The sequence below is a fragment of the Anopheles maculipalpis genome, chromosome 3RL, assembly GCF_943734695.1.
Source record: "Anopheles maculipalpis chromosome 3RL, idAnoMacuDA_375_x, whole genome shotgun sequence".
Classification (NCBI taxonomy): Eukaryota; Metazoa; Arthropoda; class Insecta; order Diptera; family Culicidae; genus Anopheles; species Anopheles maculipalpis.
In genome coordinates, this window is record NC_064872.1 from 83,981,364 (window position 1) to 84,002,186 (window position 20,823).

General features: G+C 42.0%; 2 protein-coding genes across 2 annotated transcripts in view; one reads left to right on the plus strand and one right to left on the minus strand.

Moving 5' to 3' along the window:
* Positions 1-20,823, plus strand: part of LOC126562905 (MIT domain-containing protein 1) — a 458,992-nt gene that overhangs the window by 268,850 nt on the left and 169,319 nt on the right. The window lies entirely within an intron of this gene.
* LOC126561486 (diacylglycerol kinase 1) overlaps positions 1-20,823 on the minus strand; it is a 483,147-nt gene that overhangs the window by 16,753 nt on the left and 445,571 nt on the right. Inside the window, exons 2-5 of the mRNA XM_050217662.1 lie at positions 15,069-15,162; positions 14,894-14,976; positions 303-513; positions 12-185 (exon numbers count right to left, since the gene is read on the minus strand). Of these exons, the coding sequence (XP_050073619.1) occupies positions 12-185; positions 303-513; positions 14,894-14,976; positions 15,069-15,141 (541 nt within the window). The 5' untranslated portion in view covers positions 15,142-15,162. The remainder of the gene's footprint in view (positions 1-11; positions 186-302; positions 514-14,893; positions 14,977-15,068; positions 15,163-20,823) is intronic.

The following is a 20,823-nucleotide window of genomic DNA, read 5'->3' on the forward strand; positions in this document are numbered from 1 at the left end:
CAGGTACGTACCGCATTTGCCCTTGTTGCTGCTATCGCCTCCGCCACCATCGAGCCCGAGATGTCCGAGCGACTGCAGCTTATCGGTGAGCCCGTGTATTCGCTCGACGAAGCTGTTCCGCTGCGATTCCTGTGACGGTTGCGGTGTCGGAATGTCTACTATGCTGTTAAGGTTCGGGATGGAGCCTGATGGAATGGTGTGGTGAAGCAAAACAAAATTTCATCATTTTCCCGCTTATATGAAAATACCCGGGAGCGAACAGTGGGCTAAAAGAATGTGCTCGACCTTCGGCTGTGCATTACCTCGATTGTGGGACGTTACGGGGGCACAGGCTGCATTGCTGCTAATCGCCGCCATTTGACTGAGAGCCTTCCCGTGACTGTGCTGTTGCTGCTGTGCCTGGTAGAGGGCCGGCTGCAGGAATGATATGAACAGGTGCTTCGACAAGTCTTCGGGCGTTTCGCAGTCCAGAAACGAGTCCAGAAACTTTCGGAAACCATCGTAGTCGATGTCCTGTTAGGGGAAGACAGGGGAAAAAAGGGTTGGTTAAGTGTTGGAGTGCAAACGTGGAACGATTGTTTCAAATGTTACGCTATGATTGAGAAGGGTTAAGGCATGCTCCGGCTGGCGTGGTACATCCATGTTAGGCTAGTTCCCAGGCGTTGAACACGGATGTTCAAAATGATTTCGAATTGTTCGAGGACCATTGCAACACGAGGGACAGAATATTTTTCCCGCTATTGCAAAACAATTAAGAACTGTACATCCAAGCTAAATAACTTCTCTAAACAAATTTTGCAAAGGCGCAAAGGACTAAAAGTTTTACCAGGAAAACTATGTGTAACTTATTTAGTGCACAAATGAATGACGAAAATTTTAGCAAAAAATTCGTTAGTCAATTCAAAATTATTAACTTCAACAGTTCATTCCTGCTGGTTCATTTTGCAGTTTATCATTTTGCTAAGGGTTTTCTGAATAATGTTTATTCGTCTGTTACCTCGCCTAATCTGTTTTGTTCAACCGATTCTTAAGAATTGTTCTTTACAAAACCTCATTTAAAGCACAAAGTCAAATTTTCAACTAAGTTTAAAACACCGTAAAATTGCTTGATAAAAACGCATCATTTAACGTTTGTTGGTGTGTAAAAGAAATCCTCCGACCATTTACGGCAATCTACTTGATGTAAGTAACGAGAAGTTTGCCGGATTTCTTTTTGAAGTACAAGAAACAATACGAAAAAAACATCAAGGATCTCTTGTGTCATGCTGTCCATCTTCGCTTCACGGTTGTTTGTCACTAGGATTTTTGTTCTTGGTCGCCTCACTTTCACAGCTATTTCAATTAAGTGGCCACTTCTTCTTCTTCTTTTCTTGTGCTAGGATGATTCTTTTTCCAGTTGGCGAGGAGTATCATCTTCGCAAAAACAAGATTAACGAGTTTGAGACACTGTCACACTGTCCTGTCAAAGGGACAGAGCAGAAGATTCTCACTGCTGTCGTATTCTCGACAGATCCGGCAGCAGCATAAAGGCGAAAAAGATAAATAGTCCCAGGAGATCTACTAATGATATTAAAAACAAAACAACACGATCCACACTGTGTACTGCGCGGATGGCCTTTGGATTTGCTTACCGCACAACTGGATTGCAAAAACAATTCGTTTTCCAATGGTATGCACTTCGTATGGAAACAAAAACCATTGTGTGACGTTGAGCTGGCAATTGCTTTCAAGGTGCATTATGGAACCAAAATATTCAGTATATTCCACAAATTTTATTCTACCTCAACTTTAAAGGTTGACCTTCCTATGGAATGAATCATTTTACTGCACAGCAACTCTGAACAACATGTCGACAACTTTTCGGATCGGAAGTTTGCACGGTGCAACAATATCCCCAAAGGCATAATCGTGTGCAGATTGTGTGCATAGTGGCATGTGGCCTTGCTTGCCTGGTCGTTGGATTGCCGTTCACGTATCCGTAAAACGTACCATTCTCATTAAAACTGTGTGTGCACAACCATCCAGTGTTGTTTACCCAGATGTACCGGTAATTTTTTTTTTTCGTACCATTCTGCACTTCCTCACACTCCGCTATCAATCAGCAAACCCACGTGTCAGGAGGGAGATATTTGGATATTTTGCTCTACGGAAAAGAAACCGAACGAACACCGGGCTTCATATCGTAGTAAGTGAAAGATGGTGAGGCTTTTAATCCATAATCTCCGGACTACTCAACGTATGATTAGTATTCGTCGTACGTCGGAACCCAAGTGGTGGTTTTTGCCAAGCTCGAAAACCGGCACCGAATACGAAGCTTTGGGATGCAGAAAAGGAAAGCCGCCCAATATTGCCCCCCAGAACAGAAACAGGAGATGAAAAAGCCGAACTGTTTAAGCCTCCTTGTTAAGGCTATAATCAAAATTTATTACCCATGCTGTCATATCAGCGATCGTGAGGCAAACGTAAGGCAGCATACTGTGATGGTACGCCAACATAAGGTTAGCGCATACTGTGGCCAAGTGGCTTACCGGTGTACACGGGCCGGGGGAGGGTGCAGTGTTTCGCCGAAATCGCGACAAGAAGAGACTGCAAAATTGGTTGCCATCATCATTTTTCGCACCAAACCAACACCCGCTCCGCTGACTCCGAGTGGTGAAAAAGACGGAACACGAACGACATTGACATTTGAGTGGATAGTGATTGGAAAAATGGCTGCCGATAAAGCGAAAGCTTCCGGTATCGCCTTTCACTGCCGTGTTGGCACTAGACAGAAGTCGCTTCCCATTAAGCCTGTACGTTGTAGCGGTGGTAGCTGATAGTGGCGTACCGCTGCTTACTGTTCATTTTGCCGGAAAAAGTTAATTAGTCTCAAGTTATAATTATCAAACAGGCGGAGCTGTAGGATTAAGGAAGCTGCCACACAAGCACCACCGCCGGAACAAAACGAAAGCGAACCATGCTGTCGGCTAGTGAGAAAACCTTCGTATCGTTAGACCTGGTGAGCCAGCTGAGCTTGGCAGGAGGGGAGGATATGTTACGCGGGGGTCGGTGTAAAAAAATGTTAGCAAGAAAATTATAAAGTAATGAAATGTATTTCTAGTTACAATTAACTTGAGCAATGACGCAATGGGCTTGTGACGTAAACCGGTAGTGTTTGTGGTTTGTAAGTTTTAGGAATAAGAATTGCCTTGCTTTCACCCAGTACAAAGTAAAAAGCTTTAATAATTATGTTCAAAAAGGATCCTATAAGAACTCTTCTTGGATTCAAAAATATCTCAACGATGTAGGAAGAAAGCTTCAAATCTCCTTCAAATGTTATTTGCTTGTTAAAACATCCATTACTTACCACCAATTTGATCGCTATTAATGCACGAAACATTGGCATTGCGAAAAGATTCGTTTTATGAGCGGAACGAACAAAATATTGTTGCCACAAAAGCTCTCAAAATGAACCGGTGATGACCCTTCGCTAATATCCCTTTATCCTTCCGGATTGGTTCGTGCGTCCATTCGCAGAATCCAACCACTTGACGAAGGAATCGTCTAGCAGCGGGCAGAAAACATACACGCTGGTACCGTACGGTTGTCACGTTGTTTTCGCTTGACGCACAAAATTATTGGAAACGAACCGAATATCCCCCATCGAACCCCTAGCGTCTCCCGGCGGGCTTCGCAAACACAATCGTCTGTTTGATTGTGGGTAAATTGCTCGAAGAGATGAAGCAACTTTCCTGTTCACTTTTATGCCATTTGAGCTGCGATTTCGCTTCGCTTTTTGTGTCCTGCCAGTGAAAGCGATATAGAGCAGCTTGCGCCATCTCACAGGCCTTGGGAACGTGGAAAAAGTCGAGAAAAATCATCAACCGTGTTCGGGACGTTCGGCCGTGTGCGGGATATTGTTCGGAGAACAAAAAAATCCCGTAATACCGTCCCATTTTCACGAAATCGAGCTAGTACGAGATATTACGGTAACGGTGAGGAGGCGTCTGAATGAAGGATTTCATCATTGTCAGCGCATTGGAAAAGCCGTTCGGAAGCATGGTATGTACCATCTATATGGGGCTATGGTTTCTACCTCCAGCACTAAAACCCTAGTCCCTCCATAATGGAACGACCTTTCAATCGTCAGCTGTTTCTGGTTTTGTGCATTTTTTTCTCTCTCTTCTTCTGTACACGCACACGCTCGTTTCTTTTCGCAAAATCTTTTTGCCTGACTTTCCGGCTATTGACCTTCGCCGATTTCGATGTCACTTTGATAGGCAGGCCTTGTGACATGGGATACGATCCGAGGCAGCAACGCAAAACCGTGGCAAAATGTTTCCCGTGTGTTGGTTCACACACAAACACACGCACACGCACGGTTGATTGTTTTGCCGGTGGTGGTAAAGACCCGGGGAGGATGAGGATCTCGTACGTTGAAGAATAGACCACGGAATGTGAGGATCTTCACTGTCTTCCGCACCCGTTAAGGATAAACCGATTTACGCACCATACAAGAAAACCGAGCAGTCGTGTATGTAGAAGGCAAAAATATCCAACAATTTCTGGCGTCCATTCCCTTGGGGAAGGTTTATGTTTCTGTGTTCTGCGGAAAGTGCCATGGGATGGTACACACTGGTAACGCAGTGAATGGAAACTGTACCGGAAGCGAGAGCGAGCGAAGTGAGTTACGTTTGAAGTCAACACGACATCCTTTTTTCGTTGCGTGTGTCACTGGGTGTGCCTGCCGGATTGACGGCCGATTCTGAAGATGGCACCGGAGGGTCTGTTTATTTTCGCACCAGTATGACAATTTATACCATCGTCATAATGTATCGAGCGGATTAAGAAACAAAAAAGAAACTTCCAAGACATGGTCTATTAGACGGAACTTTGCAAACTGTTCGCCATCTAAGCCGAGTGTACGGGCAGCGTGATTGACATCATGCTACCCTTATTTATTCGATTTGTTGTGCAAAACAAATGTTGATTCAATCATGTTTCGTTTATTGGACTTGTTACATCAAAAGATTGCTGGTGAACATTTTGAAAACGACTGACAGTGATTATTTTATGTTTAACGAAGCAAAGGAAAGCGCTGGAAATATTTCGATTAAAAATGGTCCAGTCAATAAAAGCTTGATGAATAATTTTCTTCAGCACGTTAACATGCCAAAACTATCACTATTAATTGTGCAAGTGTCTTTAAGCTCAAAAAACAAAAAAGAAATTAAAGTTTTATTCTTAAATGTACCACTAATCAAGGGTTTTAAAACCAATTTTAACATAATCAAAAAACCGACCGCGAACCAAATGCATTTCCTCGCTCAACATCTCACACAAGAGCGTGCAACCTTAAACTTTTTCCCACCACACACACACACACAAACACATTTATATTTGAAACATTTTACCAACCATACTTTCTCTCGTGATCACTATCGACCAACGACGACAGCCTCGGAGGAGCTCGGCAGGCAATAAATTGTTAATGGCCTCGAAACCATAAACCATGCTCCCTAGACAATGTCTTCCATTTTCGACGAACGAAGCAAAGTGACTCTTTCGCTTCTTACGCCTTCGGATAGGTTTGCGAATAATCCTTGCCCGGCTGTTCACCTACGCCGAAAGCTGAATGGAGCGCTGGACGGGTGAGTAAAACACCCTGCAAACAGTACGTTATCCGTACAATGATGACGTTTGCTTCCCACTGTATCCAACGGAGCCTTTCGGATTGCCTATTGTCCATTCGCTGACGTCATTCTAACTGAGTCCGAGAGTTGCCAACGATGCTAAAGCTTGACGTCATCGTTTGTTGGCGCCAGTCCAAAAACTGTGATGCACTTGTGGCATCCGAACGGTGGTGGTTTTAAACCCGTAATGCACATCTACAATATGCCAGGTTCGCTTTCATCTATGCGAAGAACGGTGCTGAAAAGTTTCTGTTTTTATGAGGCTAATAAAGGACAGGCGGTTGAAAATTGTTTAATGCGATGGTGAAAAAAAAGGACACTTCTCGGTTCAGAGAACGTAACCTTATAGCGCACGGTCTGGAAGTTTTTTGGCTTTTTTGTTTTTTACTATTGTATTCATGAAGCGAGTGCATTCGGATTGACCAGTTAGTGGCTGTGAAGGTTGAAAAATATAATCCATTACGAGCAATCTTTTTAATGAAGCCATGGCAAGCGTTATAGGCACTGTGGAACCGTTAACTGAGAGGAGCGTTATCACTTCTTGGCTCTGAAGCAGAAGTGGCGTGGCTAAGCAAAAAATTTGAATATTTTTAATTTCGTACATGTGTAGCAATCAGTCGAAAAAGAGCTAACTTCTACTAAGCCAATTTATAGAACGAGACTAACGCGTACAAAACGGCAAAACAAGACAGGCCCAAACTGTCGCTTTTCCTACCGCGTGGGAACTACTGAAACAGCGTCCGAATGGTGAAACAAAACACAAAACAAAAAAAAACTCGCAACTCCCCGAGCAATAATAATCCAATTCCCGAGAGTGGAATGTCATGACAATTTCGGAAATTTCTTTCCTCTTTGATGGTCCTCTTCGTGACAAGTTGCGGTTCAGGTTGAGTTTGTGATATTTGTTTTGCTTTCGTTTTTTTGCTTGTGTGTGTGGCAAAACAAAATAAAACCGGGGACAATCATATACAGCAAAGGTAGAAAGCAAACAGCTGGGACGAAGCGTTATGTTCGAAAGCACTTGCTAGCAACGTTCATTCTGCACGCCAAATTTTTTGTGCTAACGATATTATGAAAACGGAATACGTTTCATTCGTGAAGATTGGAACACAGGCGACGGCATTCGGTGAATGATGATTTCAGTAAATGTATCATTTTGTGAGAATTCTTCATAATTTGTTAGAGATTTCCAAGAAAACGTTTGCCCATTTTGCAATACTCGACCTTCGAGCCCACAATAGGTGGATAAATAGGACTTCTATTAGATTTTAGTGGAATACATCTTTTTGGTGCGCTTAGAAGCTCAAAACATGCGAAGCTCGGATTATTGCATTGAACGTTTAGCGATCCCTGCAATTGAGCAAAATTTTGCAACAATCCTTACGATAAATACTACTCCACTGGTTAATCCAATATCAATACGCACGATTCGATTTAGTACTAAAGCCAAACCCATAAATATGCTTCAAATTCAATGGCTAAATAATTGATCTTATCCATGCGTCTTCCACTGTCCGGCTCAACTTTACTTTTGCCCACCGACAAGCAGCAGCTACCGAGCTGTAATTTTCCATAGTTCGCCCGGATGAGATTATCCGGAAGCATTTACTCAATTATGCTCGTTCAACCGACAAACACTCCAGGGCTTTTTCTGCTATAGCTGTGTACAAGCAGTATCTAAGCTTCTGGAGCTCTTCGGTTCCGTACTGCAGCTTAACAAAAACAACAGAAAACGATGCACGTAAGGTAGTAGTGCGGTCAATGTGAGCTGGGCATGATGTTTGCAGCAGCACGTTTATGTTTGCATTTCACCCGCACCACATCTGCTCCGTAAATTATTTGTTATTTATGAGCTGCTACAAGAACATCCAAACAGTTCGATATTACCTGTACTAATGAGCGTGAGACGAGAAAGCAAAAAGCAGCATACAAGCAGACCAGATCTGATGGTGGTTTTTTGGCACATTTGGCACAAAATAATAAACCTACCATTTTCCATTGAATGTAATTTCAGGGAGCATGCTTATTTGGCTCCTTAAATGGTTGGAATTATTGTAAGCTGTCTTAAGCAGTTGATTATATTTTCAACATTCCAGTTATCTTTTCCATAAACTCACCTACTTATCAATCTGTTAATTTACTTTACTCGATCACTATCAATCCTAACCCTTTTATGGTTACACGTCGTGCTTTAAACTAAAAAGAAATATTGCATGTTGTTAGTGCTGTTAACGCGTGCTTGGAATATCCTTTTAGAAAGGATGGGAACCAAGGGAAACAGATTTTCCTACTATCGGGATCCGCACACGTACGAAAGGTATACATGAATCGAATCACGTACGTGTTGCTTTTCACCGTTGTCGTCACCTTTTCTGCGTTTTGCATGCAATTTCAAGCACGACGATACGAGGGTGATGAAAAAAAGTTGGAGTGAAATCGAATCTTCGGTCGGTTGCCAAACCACCGCGGCGATCTGTTTTTGTGGGCACCCCGGCATGATGACGACCTTCAATTGGATCGGTTCCAAATTGAATCAAACCATCCGATAATCCAATCTCATATGTGGCCGTAATTAGGGTGCGATGCGAAGCGACGGATAAAGCGTCGTGTAATTTCTGAGCGTGGAGAAAATTGCGACTAATTATTTTAATACATATTCCATGCTGTGCATTGTCAAGGAGCAAGGATGTTGCTTGGTTTTTTTTTTTATAATTGAAATAAATGTTTCAACATGTACATCAAAAGCGGTGACGCAATTTTCAGCTTTATAATTGCCACAAAATCTGTTCCAAGAATTTTAAAATTCCAAAACACACAAAACAAACACAAAACCCCATCATGAACGGCTTGATGTCTGATTGTAATGCTGACACACTCGTGTTTTGAAATAATAGCTGCTATCAACCTTTTACATGAAAGATAACGAAAGAAGCATTTTGTTTTTTGAAAATTGAATACATTTCACAGCGAACAAATGAAACTGGCAACTTTGAACGCTAAGCTCTAACGAGCTGACGAACTTCATTAAAACCAATATTAACAACATACCGCTGAAACACCCAGGAAGTTGTGCCTCGCCCACATCGAACGACAGGCGGCGGCAGTAAACTTTTCCATCGGAAAATGAACATCAGGAATGTTGCGGAAGCTCATTAGATTGTTTTGTAAATCGTTGTTGTTGCTTCGGATGCTAAAGTAAATGTTGCTGTTCTCGGAAACTAGCCGCGGAAAGTGTACACGGGCACGAGCAGCAGTCGCTACCCTTATCGTTAACCTTCTCTATTCAGATCAGTGCCAAGGAGCGGAATGTTGAGACATCAATTCAGTAACATAATTGTTCACCAATTTCTGTAGTCTGGTATGCTCTAGCGAAAGATTTCCTTTTGCCTTTGAAGCACGAAAGGGATTAAAGGGATGCTTCTGTAACACATCTTTCATTCTTGCGAGCGGTTGCGAGATTTAACCGGCGGAGGTTGAGTGAATAATATGTCAGTAAGAATTTGTGCCCTCTGCTCACTGGTATGTTACATGTTCGTGTGCTGGCAACCGGTACGAGGGATTAAGTATGCTCTGTGTGAACTCGGACGAAATGCATACACGCTTTGACCTAAACTTTCCACTAACATCTTTATACAAGGGGTAGATTAATTTAGGGAATTCTGCGGCACAGAGAGAGAGAGAGCGGGAAAAATGTTTTTCAAACATTCTTACTAAACCTTCGCTTGCTGGAAGGTCGCTTTCTTGTGAGTTGCATTGCGTTATAAGCATAATGAAGGTACGATTCAGTGCTAGCGCTGCAAGGTGCTGTAAGAATGAAAGCACTTGCGAGCAGACAACCAAGAAATGGGACATGGTACTTGGTTGTGCACATGCTGTTTAGGAAGGCAGTTTAAAGGCTCACTCACTTAGAAATTCAAAAAGCGTTAAATGGTAAAAAAGCATTCTTTTGGCTGAAAAAGAACCTCTATGGTTTTTCTGTTTAAATTGCCCTCTTTTATACTAGAAATTAAAATTATTTACGTAAGAAATTACTTATCAAATCACCAGTTTATGAAAAGTGATCAGTGCAACAGATCTGCAAGACGGGATTGGTTCAGACAAACTAGTCTTCATTCTATTTTTACCCTGTCACGTCAATACAAACCGCCAAAATAAAACCGAAAACTAATGAGCATACCTGCATTTAGTTTAGTGACCGAAAAGCAATTTATGCACGATAAAAACCAACACGGAACCATGCTTACTGCGCTATAAATCCCTGGGAAGTTCTTACAGAAGCAAAGTTTTCTAATCCACCCCTACCTCATTAATTCACTGACAAAGTGAAGACACTCAGCAAAGCTTCCAGTACGTGTCAGGTAGAAATAGTAATAGAGGCGGTGTACACATAAAATTAGGTGCTAAAATATCGTACAACGTGCGATCGAAAGCCGCGGTCCCAATGGGAGCGTGCGAACAGCGGCAAAGTTTTGTGATCGGTTCACTAATTTGAATAAAATATTCACGACGTCTGAATCATGTGCGAACGCACATCTTATTCTTAATTTCCCCATCCCGATGCCAGTTTGGACAAGCGAACGTGCCGTCTCGCTCGGTAATGGAGGCGCCCAGTCTTTCTCTCTGCAAACGAGCTGCTGATTATCAATATTGGTGGTATCCGGTACCGCAATGTCGCCTGCCGAATTGAACCATTTAAGCCACTCGGATGAGGTGCTGAAACTTTTGGACGCCGTGAAAAAAAGAAAACACCTCACAAGCATTCAAGGAAATGGAAAACCGTTGCAAACTTTCCCATGACTGAGGAACAATGGAACGCAAACGTTTCGAGAGCTATTTATCGCACCTGCAGGCAAGCAGAACCAGTCACCCACGTAACGGGGCTTTTTCAATTTGCAATATCTTGCGTCACATTTCGGTGCGCAACTTCTTAAAAACTGTTTGATGAAAGTGAAGTTTTCCAACAAAATCACAAAAACTCCCCTGAGCCCTACCGTGGTGATGCAAAAACGAGCAGTAGAACTTTTTCACACTTTGGTTATCGTTTTTGGCCTCATTTTGTTTGCCAGTGTAAATAATACCAGCTCCCAGAGGCTGAGGTGCCAAATTCCCAACGCTACCGACACCTTTGGTTTGGAGATTGGATTTTGCGAATGTTGTGTTGGTTGGTTGGTTGGTAATTCCGCGTAGCTCCCGTGCTGTGGTGGTGGTGTTTCGGTTACACAAGCGGTTGCTGCGGTTTCTTCGGGGACTACAGCTTCTCCTGAAGTTTGAGTTTTTCTAGAGCGTCGTTGTAAGCATGTGTTTTGCGAGTGGACGGATGAAGGTGTCCCACGTTCTGCTCATCAATATTCATTGCCGCGATGTTCAAACTGCTTAGGAAAACTCGGCTCTTGTTGTGTGGCGTAAGGACATGATTATCCAAATTACTCCGTATCGTCCATAACGATGCTTTAGAAAAGAGCTTAAAGCTGCTTCTCGAGCATGGATTATGGAATTGAGCAGTAATAGTCAGTTTAGCACCGTCAAATTATCAATTTAAAGGGCGTTATTGTAAATTAAATTAAGAGCATTATAAGAAGCCCATATTTACAGCTTTTTAATCGCTATAAATGCTTTTATTTTTCAGCATTAATATAATTTCTTGGAAAGCAAGACAATGAATGTTGATTGCAAAGGAAAAGTTAAATAAACCCCTAGACTAAGTTTAGCTATACAGCCAATTTTCCGAAACAAATAAGTTCCTCTAAATTTTTGCTTTAATCCAGCGAACTTACATTGCCCTCGTTTACTAACAACGGCGGTCAAAATCGACAGATTTATGCGGCTCCAAATAATCGGTCTCAAAACAAACCCGCAGCCAACGTTCCTTACTCAACGTTGTTTCTGTCATCTAGTTACAATTCAATTTATTCTTACTTAGCTTAAACAAAACAGAAACAAACCATCTTCGCTTTGGCGACACAGCAGCATAGCCACATCGCTGAGCGCGTTTTAAGGGGCAATGTTTTGCCAACTTCTGCCGAACATTATGCCATTCCCCGTTCCAAGCTCTTTGGTCGATGTTATTTTTTTTTCGCTTCTCCATGAAACTGGTCGGTAAGAAGATTGTTACGCATGGATGAAAGTTGTGTGGGGGTGAAAAGTCTGTGAAATCTTTTGAAAGTACCGAAAAGAACATTTGCTTGCCCTTTGTCTGCAGGATTTGATGCTACTTACTTTCCCGATAAACTGTCCGTGTTGGAAGCGACGCTATTAGATAGATGCGAAACAGATATAGGATGACGGTGAAGATAAGGAGGGAAAAATAGGATATGGTACGTGATAGTGGTGTAAGTAAATTGTACAAATTTGCATTGGACATACCGCTTTATAATATGGTTTCAGTACGAAAAAGACGCAATCCTTGTTTGACCAATTTTCGATCTTCATGTTGCGTGTTTTCACGTCTATTCTAAGCACCGTTTGCAGTATTGTACACAACATTTTATGTTGTAATACTGCTAATAAAACTCTTTTATACGCTCATTTATAGTTCGTACATGACACGAACCTAAATATAAATTATGACTTCAAAGTATGTGGTGAATTGGAATAAATTGTGCCATGACGACTTATGAATCGTTCCCTTTGACCATTCGTACTGCGACAATAAAATGGATAACTTTTCGGTTTCTTTAATAAGCATACTAAGAGCAAAAGAGAAAATTGTTTCTGGTGTATGTCGTGTATGTGTGTGTGTGTTTGAGGGCCTTGGATTATAAGCCCGGCTTGGGTGTGATTTATTGTACATTGTAAATGTTCTTTCCCATTTGACCTTCCCACTGAATAACTGACCGGAAATGTAGTCGTATCAAAACACACTCACAAGCTACATGCGCCGTACATTCCCTTTCCCAGCAAGAAGCATTATTTAACGCTTTCCATTTTCCACCGTTTTCCGTAAGTAGCCATATTTAGCGTGCGAAAGCCTCGGTTGTTTTTTTCGGGAGCAACACAAATTGAATTACGCCCGAGCCCAATCAGATCAAAACAAGCGAGAAGAAACAATGTTAAGGGCCCCTGTTTCGCCATGAGTTTCGTCCGCCTGTTTTCCATCGAAAATTTCTACCAACATTCACACAGTAAAACCACGCTTTGAACACACACATTTCCGAGGTGTGCCGGTAGGCATGGAGATTTCACGGCACCGGAGACCCCGAGAGTTGCGATATGATACGCGAAGTGAGTAGACGCGGAAAAACAATAAGGAGTGAAATCTGTCGACAAATTGTTACTAAGAGGAAAATGCTTCCCTTTGTAAACTCTGTAGACGAAACTCCCAGTGCTTCTAGGTGATATCGTTGTTCCAGGTGCTTTTCCATTTTCGCTTTTCACTCACACTCCGGGTGTGTGAAGGGTGGCAAGCTTCAGGAATCATTTTTCTTCTACGATTGATGAAGCTGCTGCTGCAGGAAGGTGAGCTCAATTGTCGACCGGAACGGGGAACGTAAACAGGATGCGGCGCTATCTTTTGCATACGGATCCTCTTTAGCTAGTGCCGGAAGGCTGCAAAAAAGGCTCTAGTTGGTTTCCACTTTCGACACGTCGTTTATTTCGTTCAACTGCGCACAAAATCGTACCTTTCTTCGTTGGTTGTCTGGTGTTTTTTGCGCTTTTTTTCATTTTCCTGGAACTAGGAATTGTGGAAAGCTGTGTAACAGTGAAAGGAGTCTTGTGTGTGGATGCCTTTTAAGAGATATCGTAAAGTTGACTGTTTTTATGTCGTTGTATGAAAATTGAATGCGTAGAATAGAACTTACGGGTGATTATAGCTGTATAAAGTAAAGCTTTGGGAAAATGTTGGCGAAAATAAGTTAAGCCACACAGCACATAGTCAGAGAAAACAACGTAAAGTATCACACTTCTTGCAGCAGCCTTGAAAAGTATGAAAATTAAATCAAATCCTAACTATTTGTAATGATATTATTCGTTACTTGCAAGCTGTCGTACAAATGGAAACATAAAATATTTTAAACATCGAAAGACTATTAATAAAATGCAAGAACGGACCATACCTATTTGTTAAATGAATTTCGACCGATTACCAACCCCAGAGATTAATAGCAGGCTCATTTGTTACTCCTTCCACCCCTGTTCCCGTGTGGTTACCGTCCGATGCAAAACGGAATGAGTAAGTACTAATCGTTGGAAAGGTCAAACCAATTCCGTGCCCATAATCCCGCTACTAATCCTAATGGGGGACAGCAGGGCAGGGAAACCCTAGTGGCAGTGGTAACCCTTGTGGTGTACCACACGGAAAGCAGGAAACCCAACCGTAAAGCGAGTGCGCGGTTCGAAGCATCCTTTCCGGTGGACAGTTTTACCCGATATTGATATCCGGTGCCGAATTTCATTCACCACCGTGTGGCTCTCCCGGCTCTGTCCTATCCGTTCTTCTTTTAATCCCTTCATCCAATTTGACGCATTTTATGGCCTGGTGATGATTGGCCATTATTATCCCGAACCTCCGGGTTTCTTTAAACCCCCCCCCCCCCCCCCCGCGCCCTTCTTAGCACACCCCACCCTCCGTACCCTTTCGGATACGGGATGAAACTTTAAGCGGTAAGATTCATGGGCAGCCACGGCAGTTGGCAGATTTATGAGCATCCTTCGGCATCGTCCTCGAGCAAAAGGAACAGACACCGTACACATCAAACGAGATAGTCCCGGTTGTGTGCCCGTTTGGTCGAATGGACGAGATGCTCTACACTGGCAAAACTTCGAGTGGATTTGCGTCACAACCGGGCCGTAATCGAAAGCGATTTCAGAACCGCCTGAAAATCCCAATCAATATTAATACCAAATTTGCCACTCCGGATGGAAGCTGACGGATGAAAAAACGGGAAGGGGAAAGGTTTGCTATTCCGAGGCACATTCGGGAAGTGATTTTTCTCGCCTCTGACTGGTTGGTGCCGGACCAGGGTACCGTACCATCTGCCAGGTGCTGCTGGCCATAACTTCCATCTGATTTAGCCCAATTCAATTACGATTCGCACCCTGGTAAAGCTATCGTTAGCACACGATAAAAGTGCTTCTCGCAAGGAAATACGACGGAAATAAAATTACCAACTGGTGGAAGACTTGACTGAAGCTGGGGCAGTGGAATATCGAAATGAACGTGAAAGCGGGAGGCTACAGTCTTGGGGAAGAAAAAAAAAATCATCTACCCTGCCAATACTTACCCCATCTGGATGGAACCTTGAAGCGGAGGGTGTAGCCGGTGAACAAAACTCTTGCAGCACGTTTTGAAGCTTTTTCGTCGAATCTGCGGTAAAAATGAGCGGTAGACAAAGCGATAGTTTAAGTACGTGTTAAATGAAAGGAAATCGCGAGCAGCAAACGATGACGATAACTCACATGAGGCTAAATCTTGAAGCTGCTGGAATTCACTAGGTGAGAGCTTTTCCCATTTGTGTATGTTGGAAGCCATTTTTGTGTGCTCCTGATCTGTCTTTTACTGCTGCAACACTTATGTCTTTCTATGCTTTATTCGCTAGTAGAGTTTACCGTGTGTGATGGCGTTTGCTACGGCACCAAAGTCATCAGTGGTGATCTCTGTAAGTAGAAGAAAATAAACATGACAAATTAATCTAAAATGTTGTTTTAACGTTCATCCAAAGACACACCAAGCATGCAGTGAAGCTTGGTAGGTAAATATTTGATTTCCATTAAAACCCACATTGAAAAACCTGACCGTCCAAACAAAACCTCATTAAAGCAAGTGGCCATAATTAAGATGCAAGACAGCATATGCATGCATACCCGCCTTTGGTTGCTTTTCGTTTACATTAATTATAGAATGCACGGGGTGCTATAAAAACACTCCTTTCCGAAACCGATTCCATTTTACTGCTGCTCATCAAATCGTACACCGGGCAAAAGCGAAAAGCGATAGATAAATATTTGCCAACTCATCTGATTTGGCGCGTTTCCCCCTGAATGCAGGCAGCAGCATTGCATCGCTTCATCTTGAATTCATTTGCCCAGCATCATCGCACGGAAAGGAAAATGGAACGAAAATAAAATTCGTTTCCTCCCAATGTCAGCATGCTTCCAGCATTTTCGACTGCGACCGGATTCGAGGAAAATCCAAATGCTTTGTGTCCTCGCCGCAACGCTGCACCGTTAGGCGGGAATATCTTAAGGTTTCTCTATCGCTCATGATCCATGCTTTCCTCTGCTTTCGTGAAGAGTAACATACAATCGGGGTCAAGCGACAGCTCACACTAGGATCGATTTATCTTTCCATTGCATTGATTGTGCGCTGAGGTATTATTATTACTAGAAAATCATTCCATGCGCAAATGTTGCATAACTGCACAGAGAAAAGGCTCAAATGATAATGGATAGAGGCAAGGGGTTTGGGGTGCGGCAGAATTCGGATGAAATTCTCCACCGACTTAAGCGCACACATCGAAGCCTTGATTGAGTTATGGGAAATATGAATCCGGCTTATAGACGGCAGCATTTTCCACCGAACCGATCGATCTCTGATTCGGAAGGGCTTAAAAAAAGGCCTCCAACTGCAAGTCAGCATAACAAGGCATCAACATGTAAAGCGTCGCTACACTTTGGTGAATTTGATGTTCACCGAGCTGGAACACGGAATGCGATTAGCACAAATGGGGGAGAGAGCGAGAGAGGGATGGTTGATGCTGATAATGCCGGAAGAAGCAAGCTAAGTGAAGTGCAGTTCCGAGCGATAGATTATGAATTACCCGTACCGTGTTATCGGAGGCAAAAAAATGCTCTTAAACATAGGTGTATTGTGCATGGTTGGCTTATTTAAATTGTGCGAAATGAAGCCTTTTTCATTGTTTCAATAGTAGGATAGGTATGATGGGATGAAAATTTAATGATGAAATATAATTAATTTGTTAAATAACGTTTACAACGTCTAGCTTAATTTCGATTTCTCGGAAGCTTTTTCCATTGTACTTCGACCTAGAAAAAGCTGCCTGGAACACTAAACTTTATATATTTATTTCAAAATGGTTTTTATTGGTATTAATGGTTTAAATTGGTTTAAAACGTTTAAAATTAGATCTTAAAATTTTCAATACAGCACAGACATTCAACACATATTTAACCTCATTTTTTTCTTTTGCATGTATATGATTTTAGTTTTATTTTCAAACACTATATCACAAACAACACTACTAACTTGAACAGCTTTCTAATTATTATATATTAGTCCTGTCAACCGTCGATTGACTTACGAGACTTATCGATACAACCTGGATGAATGGTCAGTCCTCACCACGGTGGAACAGCTCAAATGGGATTTACATCCCGGTCCTACCGTGTGACGACCAGCGTCGTTGCCGCCTCTACCACCAAACCGCTGGCCTTTCGCGCATATAATTTAGGACAAATGCGCAATATATTTAAAAAAAAACCTTCTTTCCGCGTCCAATCAAACATGCCATGTGTGTGTATGTGGTGATTTTGAAAATAATAACACCCCATGAAATATTCAAAACCCTTGCTCTAAACAACAACGTCATCGTTAAAACCCCTTTATCCATTAGCCTTAACCGTTTGATATGGGATTTACGTTTTGCCCGTAAGTCATCTCTTTTTATACCCACTCGTCAATCAGTTTATATCCTCGGCTTCTGTCGTCACATTTGCACAAATAATGCATACATCGGCCAGTTGACTCCTTCTCTTTCAACCATCGCTCTGCAAGATGCTAACGTTTCGTGTTGATATATAACGGGTCTAACAGTTATCGCACCGGTTAGAACGTTAGAAAGCTGAATGAAAACTTTACTTATCGTGTGCTATTTTTGGAAAACGTTCGCCGAGCCGCACCAACCCGGCCCCGGATGGAAGGCAAACCGTTACCCAGTGACTCACGATGATTTGCATTTTCTTCCATTTTCGGATGCAGATAATTCAATTTTGTAAAATGAGCCCGAGAACCAATGTCTTCTCGGTGTGTTTTTTTTTCGCCTCCACTTTTGATGCGCAAAACCCTTGATTGGAACACATCGCCATTTTTATTTTTCTTGCCTTACACGGATCGTTCATGTTAGCTGCTTATTGATGGTTGAAAAATCACTCTCTTTGCACCCGTTTTCGGTGGACGAGCTGGATCGAAAACGAACGAGCGAATCGAGCTAGTCTGCTGTTTAAAAAAGGGCCGCACCTCATCGTTATATACACAGAGATCCTCTCTTGTGTTGTGTGGATAGTAACTTTTGAGAAGGCAAAATCAACAACTCAAAAAAGCGAACAGGATGGAACACACAGCGGCACACAGAGTACGGCGCGGTTTTTGATAATACGATTTTTCATTAATGTTACATAATCGCTCCGGATGACGGCCGAAGATTGACGAAAGCATCATGCAATCATGCTGCTGCTACTGCTGTTGACATTTCCGATCCTTTGCGGTTTCCGGTGGTTCGGTAGCCGGGATGGTGAAAAATGATCTTCACAATGATTGAATTTTAACACGCCGATGACGATGATGCTGGTGGGTGGATGTATCACTCATTCCTATCATCAATATTAGCTCACGGAAATTGCGACTTTTTCATGTAATGCGAAGGTAAACATGTATGAAAAATATTTAAATTATTTGTCGGCACAATAGTATTTATTGTTTAGTTTTTTCAACCAAGTAGAGTAGAGTCGACCAAAAAGTGTGGTTCTCAGTTCAACTCCATTCTGGAAAAGGCTGAACCATTCCACTATCGCACTGTTGGAATTAGAATAATTATTTTCGAACATAAATTTGAATTGCATAAAACAAAGCGTTAGGAAACTAAGATTAGGTTATAAACTACTCGACGTTAGAAACTGCTCGATCTACACGAATTATGAACTGCATGAAATATTATATACAAAAAAGGACAAACGAATATACAGTTGCAAACCGACCAGCGAGAAAGGTGTACACTTTCCTATTCAAATTTCCTCCAAATATCACAGCCAGCCCCTTTTCGTGAATATATTTCACATTTCGTGTCAGTTTTGTTAGCAATTACCATAAACGACAAGGCAAAAGCATAACCTGACAACTCATTTCAGTATATCGCACATTCCAAGCAACAGCAAAACAAAACATCAAACGTGACTTGCATCCACGCAACAAAATGTGAAATGTCACTGCGAGACCGTTAAAAGTTGTGGCTCTCATCCATTCCGGAGCATGTGGATACGCTTGTTCCTTGCGTCGAACCATGCCGAACGTTTATAATGAGATTAAATTAATGAAATTTGCAACCACTCCTGCCGGGCGTTGCGTGTATTGATCAAGAGAAATAAATCAGATAGTTCCCGAACGAAAGCACATTCCTTAACTAATAAAATACTACCGAGGGAAGCGTTCTTGTTCGAACGAAAGACACAACTTTATATATTCAGTGCAGACAGTTCGCACAAACACATATACAGCGGGGAGGGGAGGAGGTTTGCAGGCTCATTTGGCTGGTGGCAAATTGGTTACCGTTCTGTGGTCGGAATGTAAATGAGCGAGCGAAACTTTTTCGCCCAAACCGTTCGCTTTTCACCAGAACGACCAGGCGCCTCCATTGGTGGTGTGTAAGCATAAACGAAACGGTCTCTCAGCAACAACGGTTAGTACGATTCAGCTCTACTATCTCGGCTAGGTCATATTTCATGAAGCCGTAAATTGACAGTCTCCGTAAGTTTCTCTCATCCCGCCGTAACGTTTTGTTAGAATCCGCGAGCCATTCATTTCGTTTTCAGTTAAAGCAGCACTTACTTTTGTTTGTCGCCTTTTGCCGAAGGGTCTTCTGCAGAAAAATCATTCCGCTTCCAACGGTAGCCCAGTGACAAATAGAGACAAAAAACTGAAACTATGGCCGGGAGTGTTGGTGGGTTGGCGAGCAAAACGAAATTTTATCACGCCAGGCTAGTTGTGTTCGAAAGGTAAGCGTCGCGTTTGTGTGTGTGTGTGTGTTTTTTTCTCTTTTCATGGGAAAGGATATGATTGCTAAAAACCGCGCTTGTTGGCAAGATAACCGATGTCGTCAACATTGTTTCCAGGGGTTTTGGGTTATGGAGCGTTGGATGATCATGGTCGTTACGAGTATTTACGACACGATCAGGACTTTTGCCCGGCAGTGGAGGTTAAAGGCAGGTGAAAATGGAAACTCAATCGATCGTAACATGTTTGGTGAAAAATATTGTCTTTGCTTGCACGATGTAGATAGGGCAAGTGGAAATAGCTTTAAAAGAATTTGAAATAGAAATTAAATAAAAATTACAAATTGAAACAAGAGACAGATACAATTGCTTTGGCCAATGTTCTACTACTTGAATGAAATGTGTTACAAATACGTCTCTGTTTTGATAAACCTGTCCAAAAATAACAGTATACTTCAAAAATCCCAGTAAAATAATTTCCGAAGCCTGAAAAATATTCAAATCCGGTTACAACTAAACCAACGGTTTGGTTTTGGATTTGAATATGTGAGAAAAATGCGACCGTTGCTAATGTTTTTATAAACGATGTCACAAGCTTCTAATAGCGCCACAATCAATCTACAATATCCATTGTTAAGTAATGTTTGGAATAATGCACATGTCTTTTATTATGAAATCTAGAATGTATTTTCCTAAACGACAAGATGAAAAATAACAGAATTTCGGATGGATAAATATATCTGTAGCTTTTTCTTGGCTTAACGACCTGCTTGGTTGTCGCTAAATATAGCAATAAATCAAATTTAACACACTTGATGCATACAATGTTTGAGTAAGCACAACAAAAAAGGGATCATTATTGTTGTGTTCTCTTGTGTTATTTTTCTAGCGGCTGCACTTTGGGATACAATAATAAAAACGAGTTAAAATTTCTTCTTTTTTAAGTTGTGCACTATTTATAAAATAACCGTGCACAATGGTCAGCAGTCAGATTTACACCACACTTTGAGTGGGTTAGGAGTGATTTGTGTATGGTTAGCGCAAAGTATGAACTTCATTAAGCTTACCCTAGTTTCCACACTTCTGTTGTTCCTATCCGTCCGTAGTGTAACTGCTGCCATGCGAATGAAGTGCATCGACGATTATTGTGAAATTAGCGAATACAAATCACACACTGACTGTTACGTATATCATTTCATTCCACACACTA